Raw genomic sequence first — 15,280 nt, 5'->3', positions numbered from 1 at the left:
GCAGTGAGAGCTGCCTGATGTCAATACGCTGCCTGGACAAAGACAATTTGGGGTAGGAAATGATACAAACTTTCTGCATGCTTTGCACTGTTATGGTGTTTCAAAGTGTGCATAGGTGGGACCTTAACCTGGTCACATACCTTCAACTATCTTTGTGCTTAACCCTGTACTCCAAATTTGGATTTGTTTTCTGTTCTTTACTTAAATCCTGGCTAATCTCATGTACTGAACCTCTTTTTCTTTAGGAAGAAGAATTGAAACAGGTAGTAAGTTACCTCCTTATTGCAGGCCTCACTAACTCCTAAATGTGATTGTGTTCCTGTGATTTATTTTACTTCCTCTGCTTGAGAAGTGCGTGTGTTCTTTTGACCAAAATTAATATTTTGCAGTTCTTTACCATATTATTTTCAAATATCTTGGAGCAATTTTCACAGCTGAATATCTTAGCCCTCTAGAAAGTGAGTCATGACTACAAGGAATCTTGATCTTTTTCTCACTCTTCTAAGTAAAAACACGTAAGGTTTTTACCTTACATGGCAAATGTAGTGAAACCAACCTAGAATATGGATTAAAGAATATTTATACTATACATAACATTTTGAAAATATAATGAGAAATTTGGAACTTCAAGAAAAATGTAACTGAGCTTAAATCAGACCTGGGCAAATAGTTTAAAATCCCATTTTACTCAGAAAAAGTCAGGGCATAGTGTGCACATCTTTAAAAGTTGGCACTAATGCTAACATTCCCATGAGTCTTCAGGAGAAAAAGTGGTTTCTGCAACCTAAATCAAAAAGAGCAAGTATCTATATTACTAATAGTAAATTTTAAAAGATTTGTTTTGAAGCTTATTAGTTTTGTAATGGATCTTGGAAATATATTAGGCTTTTAAAAAAAGGCACTTTTCAAATGGCAGTTTGATTTATGAGTTCAATAAAAATGTTTCATTTTAACAAAACACACTTCATCTTGCTTTCATCAGCAAAAGTACAGTCACAAGTCTGACATGTTCTGTCTATAGTAGAGAGTGTGGAGTTTGTTTATGAAGGTAATGCTCACCTTCATAAAACTAACCCTGGCTAATTTTTTTAGAGCATCAATCTATACAAAAAAAAATAAAGCTGACCAAACATCACCTTCATGTAAAGGTTGTCTTTTTTGATTCTGCAGTATTAAGAGATATTCCATTCACAAAAGAGAAGTTTTCAATGTGGCAGGAGTTTCCTGATCATATAAAATGTTCACTGGACAGTATAACTGAAAGCACATTTTCAGGCTGTTACGAGGTATTTTTATGAGATTTTTTTTTCTTCTGAGAGTAATAGCCTCACTGAATACCAGGTGATGATGCTAAAGAATTATTCTCACCATTTCCATTTAATGGTCCTCATTATGCTATGCCATTTCATGATCTGTTGAGAGAAACAGGATTAAATTAATTTCTGGAGGAATTCAATCGGAATGAGCAGCCTGGCAATTCATCTAATGGTTATAAACTATCTATTTCTCTGCTGCTTTTCCTTGAGAAAGGATAATGAGTTCTTCACATCCCTGTCATTTGATGAGGCTGTGAGATGGGCTTTCCCCATATGTTATCGCGGTTCAGTCCCGGCAGAGGGAGCAATGGGCTAAAGCTCCTGTAAAGCCAGTTTTCATTTCAAGCATTTTATCCTAAGCATGCATGACACTTGGTAGTGGGAAAATCTTTCCTGTCTGGCAGTAATTAACTTAAAAGCCATAGCGGTTTGACTAGGGATGGTGAATAAAATAAAATACATGAAAGTTTTCCTGAAAGGTATGAGGATATGTTGATAGCTGCAAGCGAGTACAACACAAAAGTTGAAGCCATCCCAATATCCATGGTGGCTGCGGTAGCTCCCCTTTCAGCATGCCTTAGTTCTCAGCTGGTGGAGCTGCCAAGTTTTGGGATCAATTCAGTGCTCAGTTTCTCTTTTGAACTTACCAAGAAGTTGCTACTGACTGTCATAGCAGATTTCAGACTCTTAACTCTAGCCCTTGAGAACCACATTTCTCCCGATAACCACTAAGCAGGAATCCAATCCTAGTTGTACTTCATTCGCACAAACTTGGGCTGAAGTGGACCTAGATGAGTAAAATATATTTAGTGTTAACCTCTCTGAAATTGGACATTCCCTAATACCCTCCTATTTCAGCTTGCTGTTCATCAGTTCTGTCTGATACTGCCCAAATAGTATAAAAAGTGAGGAGGTTTTTTTCCTGGACAAGGGACTCCAATTGCTTAATCTCCGTGTGCTTCCCAAACACTTTGTTCCAGCACCAAAAGCTACAGATAAGAGAACACTGTTTGTCACAAACACAAAATCTCAGTCATAGCTACAAAGCAGACACAGGGCAAGCACTGGTTATGCAGCAGCTTTTGCATTTCTCTTGTGGGAAAATTCCAGCCCAGAAGCACTGGCAGGCATCTGTTATTTTTAGTTAATAAAATGCCTATCCTTAAGTTCATTCCTGAATGTGACTTGAAGCAAATTTTGTCCATCTTTTTTTCCTCATCTTCTCTGAAAGTTCCCACTGTTGTTGGTGTTCCCCATAACTGAAATCAAAGGCAAAGGAGAACTAAGGAAAAAAGACAAGTGAAAAAAGGCATTCCTCTTTCAGGGAGCTGGGAACCAAAAATTGTTTCACAGATTTCACTGAGGATGAAATATGCTCCATTGGGGCATGAAAGGAGAAAGCTGTAGATCCCGGGTGCCCTGCCTGATGTGCGGGGGGTGTGACCTCCAAGGACCTTGGAGCATATCCAGGTTGCTCTGTGCCCTGCCTCTGGAGGACTAGAGATCTGCATTTTTGCTGGAGCTGGTACAGATGATTCCAGAAACAGGAGAGCATCTGGCCTTTATATATTTGACTTTCCTTTCATCCATCATTTAAATGTTCTAAAACCAATCATTAAAGAAATTATAAGTATTAAATCCTCCATTCTTCCATTAGTAATGTGCTTATTCCTCATAAACCTAATTTGCCCTTGATGTCTTTCTGGGGATAATGTCTCTTAGAAAGGGGTGATAGGAGGAAAGAACAAATAGCCTAGTATTCTGATACATTATTTATGGTTCAGGGCAGGAATTTATAAAAATCTCAAGGGCAGTGCTGTGCTCATCCTGAAATGGGCTGCTCTTTGTCTTTTTGGAACATATTTTCCAAACCATATCAGGGCTGCAGTGGCAACCAATACAGAAGTCAAAATAAATGCCATGGGAAGAATTAAGAAATCCTCCTGAATTCTCAAAATATATGGGGGAAAACACCAACCCTCAGGTCACTTTTGATTGTAAGCAACCAAGGGCTTGTGTTACAATTCCCCTTTAACAGCACTCAAGCCACCTCCATCTTTAGCATCTACTAAACACAGGTTTTCAGTCAAAAGCCATGTGCAGTTTGGTGTGGGCTCCAGCATTTGTTTGTCCTTACGTGGATAAACATTCCCAGGGGTTCAAATCAGTGGATGAGAGGTATACCATGTCTCTTGGTATCACTCACTCACCCAGCTGCATTAGTAAAAATTAGTATTCTGTAAAGTCTTCTTGAATTTCAGCTAAGTGATCCTAACTGTGAGGTGCTAACAGCATGACATTTATGTGACTGGTGTTAAAACATTTTCACTTCCAGCAGCTGAACCCATAGAAGGAATTTATATTGCCCTATCCCCACAGTTTTTCAGGAGTGCCTGAGTATATCCTGTAGAGAAAATAATTTAATAGTGTATGATTTAGTAGCAGCTCAAATAGTTCTCTAGTTCCAAATAAAAAGCAGAAAGTTGTATTGTTTATTGCGAGTGTCAGACTTTATGTGGCTGAGAGGTCGCACGTACCATGAACTTGTCCTGCAGGGAGGCAGAGAGCAGGGCTGTGAGGCAGAGAGCAGGGCTGTGATCAGCTCTGATCTGATGAAAGGGGCTGTTTCAGTCCCTTGCCCAGGCTGAAAGCCATGCTGGTGCCAGCATCTTTCCCCTTCTCACAGCCAGAACGGGTTATGTTTTATCAGGCATTCATGTGAACTGGGGGAGTGAGAGAGGGAAGAGGGCAGAGAGTTCTATAGTGTGGTGTTTATTAACTTGGATTTTTTTTTAATTTAGCTGCCTGACATTTTCCCGTGCTTAAAGGAAGTCAAATCTTGACTCATATTTTCCTACTTACTGTTTTTCTACACAGAAGCACTGCTGTCCACTAACAACTGACTGTGGTATATTTCTTCTAGCACGATTAACATTACCCGACTGATCTACAAACAGCATGATGCCTTAAAGCTGAGGGATGGGTGACAAGGACAGCAGGCAGACTCTTGCAAAGACCTGTTTAACCCCTTGTGATTGCTTTGCAGACCCAAGGGGCAGGCTCCCCACGTTCCTCACCCAGCCACACGATCAGTCGACCTATTCCAATGCCCATCAGGTCTGCCTCTGCCTGCTCCACCCCAACCCACGCACCTCAGGACTCTCTGACCGGAGTGGGAGGAGACGTGCAGGAAGCCTTTGCACAAAGTAAGTCTCATAGCTTGCCTGAGGCACCTGGAGACTGAAGAATCATTATTTCTTGTGGTTACTGACTAAATGAACTTGAGCTTGAGAGTTGCATGCAATGAAACAAAACAAAACGAAAACTATTTGCAACAACTGGGTTTTGCCATTGAAAATCAACTTTGTCAGCCATCAGACCTTGCTGTCAAAGTGATCAGGTGAGCAAAAACTGGACAATGATGCCAGTGAATGGATTTTATGGTAAGAGGGAATTTTGATCAAGACGGTCAAAGCAATTATCGGTGCTTTGTTAACTAGAAGAATTGCTATTGACCTCAGCAAGGTGTTGTCAGTGTGTTTGGTTTTAAGTAAAGACTTCGCTAGAAATGGATGATACAATCATAGAATTAGTTCAGGAGGAAAGGATTTTTGTAAGTCAATGTGTCTGTCTGCTCCAAGAAAAAGGGCTTCAAAGTGAGATCAGACCATTCAGGATCTTTACCAGTAGAGTTCTAGATGGCTCCAGGCACACATTTTCCACAGTCTCTGTTCCAGTGTTTGATCATTCTTACTGTGTAAATTTCTTGTCCTTGTATCTGATTGGAACATCCCTTGATGCAACTTGTGACTGTTGTCACTTGTCTTTTTGCTTTGAGCCTCTGAAAAGGGTCTAACTAGACTGGACAGGAATAGAGTCTGGAAGTCTAGGTGAACCCTTTCTTTGCATTTCCAGAAAACTGCCATCCCCTTCCCACTCTTTTGTCAAGTAACAATAAATTTTAAACTGTTTTGAATTTCTAAGACCACAAATTAAATGATTATGTTGAATACTGAAGAAAGTGAGTCTGCTCTCTCCTAATATTTACATAATTGCAATTCTGATTTGAATAATTTTTTTCCCTCTTTCCCTAGTACAAATTAAATGTAAGTTTAAATGTAAGCTCTGAAGTTCCTCTGCTACAGTGGAAGCATGTTTGTTCCCGAGAGCCCAGGTCATCCCTCTCATGCACCCTTCCCCTTGATTTCCATGGGAATTGTGTCTTTGTGTGTTTCTTAGATTGAATCTGTAATGCAATCAAGAACTTTCTCCTAAAGTGCTAGTCAATTCATGTATTGAACAGAGGCATAATTCCTAGTACCAATATAACAGGTCGCTGCTGATCTCATTTTCTGTGGCAAAAGAAACAGACAAGATATATTTTTATTTTTTTTCTGCTGTGAAAAAAAACAAGGCAGGCAAAAATATAAACTGCCAACCCCCATGCTATTATGGGACAGTTTCTTCCAGGGTTAAGAGTAATAGAAATAATGTAGTGGCCACAATAAAATATCCATAAACAATACTAAGGCTGCCTCAGGCAAATGCATTTTAAGTGTATAAATGTGTTCTGGTCAAGATAAAGAGCAATATAAAAAGTTATGTGATCACATTTTAAAACTGCTGCGTTTGATAAATATGTAGCTTTGTGTCATTATTTACTATATTCTCTAGATGGGAAGGTCAAACCCCAAGAACTTGAAGCCAGCCGTTCTGTCACATCTTAACATATGACTTTGTGAGGGGGGTTGGGCTGAGATTCTCTGGCTCCATTCTCTGCTGCACCAACAAAGATCTGCCTATATATACATGATGCAGACAAGCCATGGTTAAAGGACATGTTCTCTTCGTTGTTTCTGTTTCTCTTTCATGGTGTTTGCAATAGTTCAGAATTACAAAAGTGAGAAGATTTTAGAGAGGGAATGGCTGTCTGTGTGTTTATCAGAGAGAAATTAACTACTCTAATTTACATTCCAGTAGTCATTTGCTAATGGATATATTAAAAAATCCTCCTTGGGATTTGAGGAACTTTTTAAAATGTATTGTTTTGCATTCAGGCAGTTTTAAAAAATTTACAGCAGCCAAATCCTGCCAATTCCTGTAAATAATTCTGTTTGGAAGACTAGAGGTTCTGTGGGATATATTGATTATTCAGCTACAATAGTATCTGTGTTTGGGATTTGGGGGAGTTAAGCGTACATTACCCACAGACCCCTCCTTAGGAAGGAGTATTTCATGCAGCTCACAGGAATCTTTCATGATTGATGGTTAAGGGAATATTGCCAGGTTCAGCAGGGAAGCACTTCTAGATGCATTATTTGAAAGAGTTTAAAAGCAGCCTGGGGCTGTTTAGAGAGGCAATAGCACTTCCTTTAGTAAAAAAAAAAAGTGGGGGTGGAAAGAGAGACAGTAAATTATAGAATATACAAGAAAGTCCTTGAGTTACAGGAGAGGCTGAGAGGGAGTGGAGAAGAGAAATCCACATAGTCTGGGTGAGGTCAAGTGTGTTTCTTCAACATTTGCCATAATTATCTGGCAAATACCTGGCAATAATGGTGTCATTAAACAGAGCTGTGGGAACTTACAGAAAATGCTTCATTTCTTCCCTCCTCCCCCACAGGCCCTGTAAATGAGTTCACGCTGTATTTAATCTTCCAGGCCTGGTCTGCTGGTGTCACCACACAAATACAAGCTTGATGGCAATGAATAATCTCCAGATATCTGGCATTGTGATTAAATGAAGCGTGAGGGTAGGCTTCTGCTTTTGCATACAGCATAAGTAAATGAGGCCATTCTGCAGAGAACTCTGCTGCACGTGTCCTTCGTAAGGACTTTGATACCCCGAATTATCACAATGACAGCTTTCAACGGGGTTAAAACTGCCTTCAAGAGGAAAACATATGTCATGTGAATAATAGTAACACTGTGCTTTGTCCGTCTCTTGCTTCAGGTGCAAGACGAAACTTAAGAAATGATCTGCTGGTGGCAGCAGATTCAATCACCAACACCATGTCTTCTTTGGTAAAAGAACTAAATTCTGGTGAGTGAGGTTGGTGAGGGTGAATAGTCACTACATTGTTATTTCACATATTTCTGAAAAAAATGGGAGGTGGGAAGCTACAAAGCAACAAAAAAGCAATGTAATGTATCCGTAAAGCTTGTCATGCTTTTAGGAAAAAAATCCTTATGTAACAGCTTCAGGAACACAGCAGTTCCCAAAGCCATGGATGTAGAGGTGCAGCTGGATATAGTGAAAACTTTAAGTTTGTTTTTTATACCATGTGGAGTGGGATTTCACTCTTTAGAAATATCATTCAGTATAGAACATACAGGACCTATTGTAAAATGTAATCTGTAGTATTCTCATTAAAATATCTTACCTTATAACTGAGATAAGCAAAAGCTTCAATATTTGGTCCCACCACAAGAAAAAAACTGTAAGCTTTGCCAATATATGTAGAATAATATGCTGTTATTCACTGTGGACATAGCATTCTCAGTTGGAAAGGCAGAAAAATGCTTAGAGAAATGGCAAGAATACTTACTTTTGTGAAAGTTAAATGGAAATTTTTGCTTCACAGAAGTGGGCAGCGAGACAGAAAGCAATGTGGATTCTGAATTTGGAAGGACTCATTTTGATGACCTGGTTCCATCCCCAACATCTGAAAAGGCTTTCCTTGCGCAGATCCATGCCCGGAAGCCAGGGTACATCCACAGCGCTGCTGCCACTGGCTCTCTCCGTAGTGACATGTGGGTACCTGCTCAACCTTCTTAATCACATTCTTTTTCTTTTGAAAACAACATGCAGCACGCAGTATTTTCCCCTCAACTATTTGATTACAAAAAAGAAAAAGCATATATCCAAGTGAGGACTGCTTCACAGTTAGATAGTAGTGAGCTCTGTAAAGGCCAGAATTCAGGATACCCTCAGGAGTGAGCTGTCTCGCATCCAGCCTGGTACACTCAGGCAGCATGGAGGCTGTTGGGCAGATGTTCTCCCTAATATGCTCTGCAGTCCTATTCTCTGTTTGTGCAGACTGAGGGGCCTATTGGAGCTCACTGAGAAAAAAAAGTTTTTAAATGGAAAAGACAGAATGCTTTTCATTGACCAACTCAATTGATCAACAAACAGATTTATTTTTAGAACCTGAATCTTCCTTTCAGAGACAGTAGGCATCTTTCTAGTTATTTTTAGTTCAACCTCTTTGTATCGAGTTATTCAGAACTTTTGTTACTCATTTCCTTAGGGAAATGCCTTCAGCAGAATATGCCCTTTGGTGTACTTCATCAATGCCAAACCACTGGAGAGGGGAAATATCAGACGTGTTTTCCACTGCCAGGAAAATACTAGCCAGTGGAACATGTGGTTGGACTAAAAGTATCCCACACTCTTCATAGCTTACAATAAGGGAAGTTTTATTGACTCTGAATGTCATTCATCTCAGGAGGCTATTTATTAATGTCTTTAGGGTTACAGAAGATGGAGACCCCTATGTCAGAGCAGATGATGAAAATTATGAGAATGACTCTGTCCGCCAGCTGGAGAATGAACTGAAAATGGAGGAGTACCTGAAGCAGAAGTTGCAGGATGAGGCATACCAGGTGAGAGAAGGACACCAGCTGCCCATATTTCTCCATAAGTGAGAGACGACAGTGCGCCATAGACACCCAGTACCATCTAACCAGTCCTGGGCTCTGGGGTGCGATTTCTTCTCAGTTAATAGAGCAGCTACATCCCAAAAACTGCTGCCACTTTTCAACAGACATGCATGGATCTATCCTTTGTGCATATCCAGGAAGACCACACTGCCTGAGGCACACAACGGTAGTCCATAAGCTTAGCAAGGGTACCAGGTGGGACAGAATTGCCTCTGAACTTGTTCTCTGCCCATGCCTACCAAATCACTTAGACCTAATTCCCCCCTACCATAGATGCTGGCTGTTGATGTCAAGCTGTCTTGCCATTTTCAGATATTTTTTCCTCCAGCAGCAAAAACCATTCATAATGTTTCTCCAGTGTGAACTGAAGCTAAAGTGCAGTCTGTGTGTTAATGTCATTGTCAGAATTTGAAAGTACAGAAAAGGGTCTGAAACGAGTTTTATCCCAGGGGACCAAGTATTCAACAAGCATCTGGTATAGAGAAGTCTGGGGATTTCTTATTAAGCACCTCCCTGAGGAAGTTCTCAAAGGACATTTGTTAAAGAGTCTGAGTAAAGCAGATATGCCAGGGGGAGCTGGAATTCTGTAGATATCCATGTCTGCTTCATGATCTCCACTTCGGCTGGGTGTAATGGATTATTGCCAGGCTTTAAGTTATTCTGGCTTGGATCATCTGAATATAAAATACATTACTTTTTATAAAGTTGGTAGTAGTGTCAGTAGGAGGGCAAACCTAGTTCAGTTATTTGGGAGCAGAGCTGAACCAAGCAGAAATAACTCTTTTCCCACATGGTGATCAGTTTGAATTTGAACCTCACCCTTACAGAACAGAGACCAAAAGATTAAATGGGCTAAAAAGACCAGATTAGGCAAGTTGTGAGAGATCAGACATACACAAATGAGATTCAAAATCACTTCATGGGCAGGAATTCTTTAAACTGCTGATTTCTGGGAGCTAACAAAATATAGCCTTTTTTTCTGGTACTTTTCATCTAGTGTCCAGTGCCAGTCACTTTGGAGACAATAATCTGGGACTGACAGGCTTGTGATGGAATGAAGATTGGCTGCTCTTTTGGTCTTCTTTTCTGTAAAGCTGCTAGGATATGTTAGTCTTGTAGAAGTTCATCGAGTCTTATGAAAATAACACGTAGTCTTGAGGTTGATGTGAGCATCTTTTTGTTGTTCTTGTTTATGTAGACAGGCTACATGCCCATGATAGCTTGCCAAAAGTCATTTCATTGCAAAGGTCTTTAAGGACACGACGAAAGGAGAACTGTTATAGACTATCTACAAAGGCAACAGCGGGTGACATGGGGAGGTTGTCAGAATTTTTTATCCAAGATAGGAAATGGCAAAAATCACAACCTTTAAATTTGTGAACAGCATGAGGAGGTACTGCTGATAAAAAGAAAAGTAATTGTCAGTTATAAAGAAGGGGTGCCTCAATGGTCAGGGCTGTCAGGCATCAAATAATAAATGTTATTCTTGCTGGTAAAAAATCCATTTTCTTCAAAAAGAATAATAGACCAGTTTGACTGATTTTGATTACAGTATGGAAGTGCAATACATGGCAACAGTGTTCCATGAGTTTCACAAGTTACAAGGGGATTTTGTGCATGCATAAAATTCAGTATGCATGTGCACCGCAAATAAGGGCAGTAGAAGTTACACATGTCAGTCAATGCCACTGGGTGTTACTCTTGCTTCAGTCAAAACAGAGCTTTTCTGCTGTCCTCCACCAACATTCCCAGAAGAAGGAGAGGAAATCTCCTTATCAATGTCAGAATAAAACTCCTTCTGAATTTAGGTCAGCCAAGACTACACCCAGGTGAAGTTTATTTCCCATTGGCTTACATTATTTGTTTCCACCAGGGGAGCAATAAAAAAAAAAGGCTTTTTTATTTTTTTAAATATATTCACTGAAGGAACAGAATGTCCTCATTCTAGACAAGTTCTGTTTAACAGCATTTTTCCAAAAGAAATTTCATGATGTACTTTACTGTCTGTGAGATTGTCAGCTCCTATCAGGCAATGATTTGACAGTAGTGACTTGTGAATAGAATCTATTTTTAGTTGATAACCACAGACCCAAAGCATGAGAAGTCCTTCCCAGTATGACTGATGCCATTTCAATTATGGAACAGGTTTAAAGGAAGCAAGAAAAGGTATTAAGTTAGTAGGGACTACTAAAATGATTAGGAGTTGGTTTGAGTGTCATGCATTGATCCTGAGACATGTGCTTTGGCGGTGGCTTGTTTTCTGTAATTTACTGTTTATTTGTGGCATTTTGCTATTCTGTTCCTTTTTCTACTAATACCACTGAGTATTCTATAAAGGCACAACTTCCTACTTGCAAAAACAAAGGACAATTGGGAAATTTCTGTTTAGGGTATCCTGTTGAACAGTGGCCAGGTCAACTATTCTCATTTGCATCAAACCACTGGAATTTATTACAAGCTATTTTACTGTCTGTACTCACATGTACACTGCATTCATCTGGATTGCGAAAAAAGCTGGAAGCTGTAGCTATCATAATGCAAATGTCAGCTGAAAACTGCGGGGAGGAACTCATACTAAGGTTACAGAATGGTAACTTCAGTAACAATCTGGTAACCTTTTTTATGTTGTTAAATGTCTCACTTTGTGTAAAAGCTGCACATTTAGAGAAACATGTAGATGTCGTGTAGCATGGAAAATGCTTGGTCCAAACCCACTCTTGTTATTTCGTGTCACCTTGTTTCCAAGCAAGATTTTCATGCTAACTCTAAATTAATATTAAGTATGAGCAAAAATAGCCAAGATACATGGGGAAATGAGGGACAGGGAACCTCGAGGAGGCTTCTTTCTCTTTTTTTTTTTGAAGCATGTTGTAAATAACAAGTATCCATATCAGAAAAAAAAACCCCACATATTAATGCACAAGTGTAAATGCTAACAGTGCTTATCCTTCCACATCTGCTTCCAGTTGTGTTCTTGTTACAGTCTTTTGCTGGGTGTGTTGTGTAAGACAGTTTTGATTGGTTTTATTTTCTGGGTCCCTAATTGCTCCCTTTATTTCTAGGCTTTTGCATGGCTTTCTTCAGAATAATACACTGCCTGGCTGCTCACGGGCTTAATTTGTCATCTTCTTGTTTTCTATCCTTTGTTATCTACAGGTCAGTTTGCAAAGTTGAGTGCAATATCCTTCTCTCTCCTCTCAAGTAAGTATTATTATAATTTAGAAGACTGTTTGGAATTAATCCTCATAATGTGTATTTCAGTTGCAATGCACCTTGAGCCGTCTGAATATGTGTGAGGATGCTGTTTCTTTCTTCTTTTAACCTGTGTTGGGATGCCTAGGAATCTCTCTAAAGCAGTTCTAATTTACTGAAATGTGCTCCTAGTCCTGAGGATTCCCATTAAGCTACCGCCCTTCTTATCTTCTTGCTTTGTTGACCATCAGAGTGAGAATGTGGGCTTTTCATCCCTGGGGATGGCAACAAATATATTAGCCAGTACAGAGACACCTTATCCAGAAGATAAGGAATCAGATTACATTTCAGGACACCTGAGTTTAATTCTTTTTAATGCTTTAGTCAATGCTAGGATAACTGAAATAAATAATTTCTGGTGAGATCAGAACATCTACTCCCATGTGTGAAACAGAAGTTAGGCAAATATTAAAAAAAACAATCCACCAGCTGCTTAACCACAGAGGTATCTTCAGATGTGTTGTGGAAGTTTAAAATGCCCCAATCCAAAGTGCAAGGCATTCAGACATGGTAAGAAGATCTATAAATCCCATGCTGTCCTATATTCAGGTCATGTTCCTTACACATGCCAACCTCACAGTTGCAGCACCGAGATAATTGCCAAGTTCAGCAATTGTGTTTTTCTTCAGGAAGACAGACAACGTCTGTTTTTATGAAGTGCCCTGTTATTCTGAACACTTGCCCAGGAAACAGGAGGCCACACATTTCCTTTTTGCCTCATCTGAAGCTGTAGGCTCTGCATTTCTGACTTCCTAGGAGAATGCCCTGCTGTGAGGATGGCAGTGAGACAATGCTGTCCATCCTACTGAGACACTGAACCATGGGGTAACGGGGCCAGAAAGGCAGGAGAAGTCAGAATAGGGGTCTGAGTCTGGTCTGCAAAGTGAGCCTCTTCCTCAAAGCCAGAACTAAAGGCAAACAGAGGTCAATGATCAAATGGACACTACAACTTGGGAGCAGGGTCATGTTCAGATAATCCCCTGCTCCATTAATCAAAACCAGTGAACTAGCCTGTGCCAACTCTAGCAGGAACTCATATTGTTACATTTTGTATGCCATGTTTTATGCTAGACCTCCTTATTTATAAGACAATTTTGATGGCAAAACTTGACCCTGATTCATGGGGTTTGGAGCTTCTGCTGACAGTAAAATTTGGCTGTTAAAGTGTGTACCTTGGGAAAGTAGCTGCTAGTAGGTATTTCCAAAGCAATGTCTCTTACAGCTAAAGCAGAATAAATGGATGTGAAAAGCAAATAAACTGCAATACCCAGAGTACTATAAACACCAAATAACTGCTCATAAAAATTGTCCTGCTTTGCCCCTCCGGTTACATTCATTTTCTCAGTAGTCTTGTTAAAAACGCGAGCCGTGTAGAGTTTCCTAAACATTGACAGCCAGCAAAATAAGTTTTTTTATTCTGTTTTGTTGCAGTTGTCAGTTATAGATGAGGTCACAGGAAAAAGAAAATAGATCTTTCAACAACAATGTATGCATATAACTCTATATAGTGGAAATGTTATATATAACTGAATTTAATTACAGTTTGCAAACTTACAAATAAGTTGAAAAAAATCCTTTTCATTAGAATTATAAAACTGAGGTAATTCCATTTAAGGTTTTGTTTTTTGTTAGGAAGCAATGTTAACGTAGTGATGTGAGGAAACACATATTGCTGTACAGCCTGCCTTTCTTGAAAATATGTATCCTGTCTCAAATTAGCAGAGATCTGAGACTACTATCTCATCTCCTGGATGCTTTTTGAAGCATTTTGAAATCCTGTCAAAAAGAAAAAAGAGTTTCATAGTGAAATTCATTTTGGCTCCCAGGGAAGCCCTTCAGCCAGTAGTAAAGACTGTAATATTCCCACCAGCTGTAAAAGCCCAACCGTACAGAAATTAACATTCAAATCTGGTGGATTTGGCATTTCACCTACATCCACAAGAACAAACTGTATTATGGTACATTATGATAAATACATCTACATGTGGTGTGTCTTAGTCTTCTCAAGATTCACTCTCTTGTGAATAGGGAAGTCTGTCATATCTTGTGTGTTTTACTTGGTACTTACATTTCATGGCATTGGAAAAATAATTTCAAAACAGTTCATACCAGTCATGGCACCTAAAGTGCTTTTGCTTTTTACGTTGGGTTCTTGCTTGAAGCTTAGAAACTGCACGAAGAGTTTTGTTTCTAAGCTATTGTTCAGTCAGCAATGATACAAATACAGTCCATATGACACTAGGTGGCCATATGAGGTAGAAAGCCAACAGACTTTCCTATCTCACAACAGTATTACATTTGTGCTTATTTAAAAAAAAAAAAGATGAGGGAAATGAGATCAGTTTATCGTATCTGCATATGAGTGATATTGCTGCTGATGGCCAGCCACAGAGTTTTGTCCATTTCCTCATTTCATTCATCTGAGGTTGGTGTCATTTGATTAGGGCTTAAAGCAATCTATCTGCATTTTTAAAAGTGCTATGAACAGTTTTCTGGAATTGATTTTGGAATAACATCTAGTATAACAAATTCTCAAATTCCCAAGACAGCAAGTGATTCTAGTAATATATAAAATATAATTTAATCATGTTTTCAGTTTATTTTTTATGTTAAATGTACTCGTTTTATTTTTAGTAAAGTAACAGAGTGAATTTGAGCTTGTTTTCAGCAGGCACTAGGCAGATCTTAACATCAGGTGAACTTGCAACTTTGATGTTATTTTACCTCTATCCCCTTGATAGCAGTTGGTTTTTTGTTAAGGATGGCCAATGGGAGCAGAAAACCTCCATGTCAGAAACTGGCTGAAAAGTCATTTTCAATTAATTGCTGTTGACTTGTGCAGTGAACATATTCCCACGAGACCTACAATTTCCCAGATTTTCTAAAGCTATTCTTTCTTAATGCTGGCACACATTTGAGTTGGTCATGCCTAATTCATTTATATGCATTATTATAACAGAAAAGAAGGTGTGAAAAGCTAATACAAATCAGACCTAAAGCATCCACTGAGAGGGAGTACAGGGAGGAGTCTTTATTAGATGTTTTGTTCTCAG

General features: G+C 39.3%; 1 protein-coding gene across 11 annotated transcripts in view; it reads left to right on the top strand.

Annotated features, from left to right (window-relative positions):
- The window catches only part of DTNA (dystrobrevin alpha), a 226,914-nt gene that overhangs the window by 204,491 nt on the left and 7,143 nt on the right, over window positions 1–15,280 (top strand). For 7 of the 11 annotated variants that reach the window (XM_027674399.1, XM_027674392.1, XM_027674351.1 and 4 more), the window contains 5 exons: window positions 4,363–4,522; window positions 7,267–7,356; window positions 7,898–8,066; window positions 8,786–8,918; window positions 12,132–12,176. In XM_027674399.1, coding sequence (XP_027530200.1) covers window positions 4,363–4,522; window positions 7,267–7,356; window positions 7,898–8,066; window positions 8,786–8,918; window positions 12,132–12,149 — 570 coding nt within the window. In that variant the 3' untranslated portion in view covers window positions 12,150–12,176. Of the gene's footprint in view, window positions 1–245; window positions 264–4,362; window positions 4,523–7,266; window positions 7,357–7,897; window positions 8,067–8,785; window positions 8,919–12,131; window positions 12,177–15,280 lie in introns of all 11 variants that reach the window. The other 4 variants (XM_027674327.1, XM_027674368.1, XM_027674319.1 and 1 more) reach the window with 1 other exon arrangement.

Source organism: Neopelma chrysocephalum, unplaced genomic scaffold, assembly GCF_003984885.1.
Source record: "Neopelma chrysocephalum unplaced genomic scaffold, ASM398488v2 Primary Assembly neopelma1_22, whole genome shotgun sequence".
NCBI classification, from domain to species: domain Eukaryota; kingdom Metazoa; phylum Chordata; class Aves; order Passeriformes; family Pipridae; genus Neopelma; species Neopelma chrysocephalum.
The sequence above is the reverse complement of the archived record's forward strand: the minus strand, read 5'-3'. Positions and strand labels throughout refer to the sequence as shown.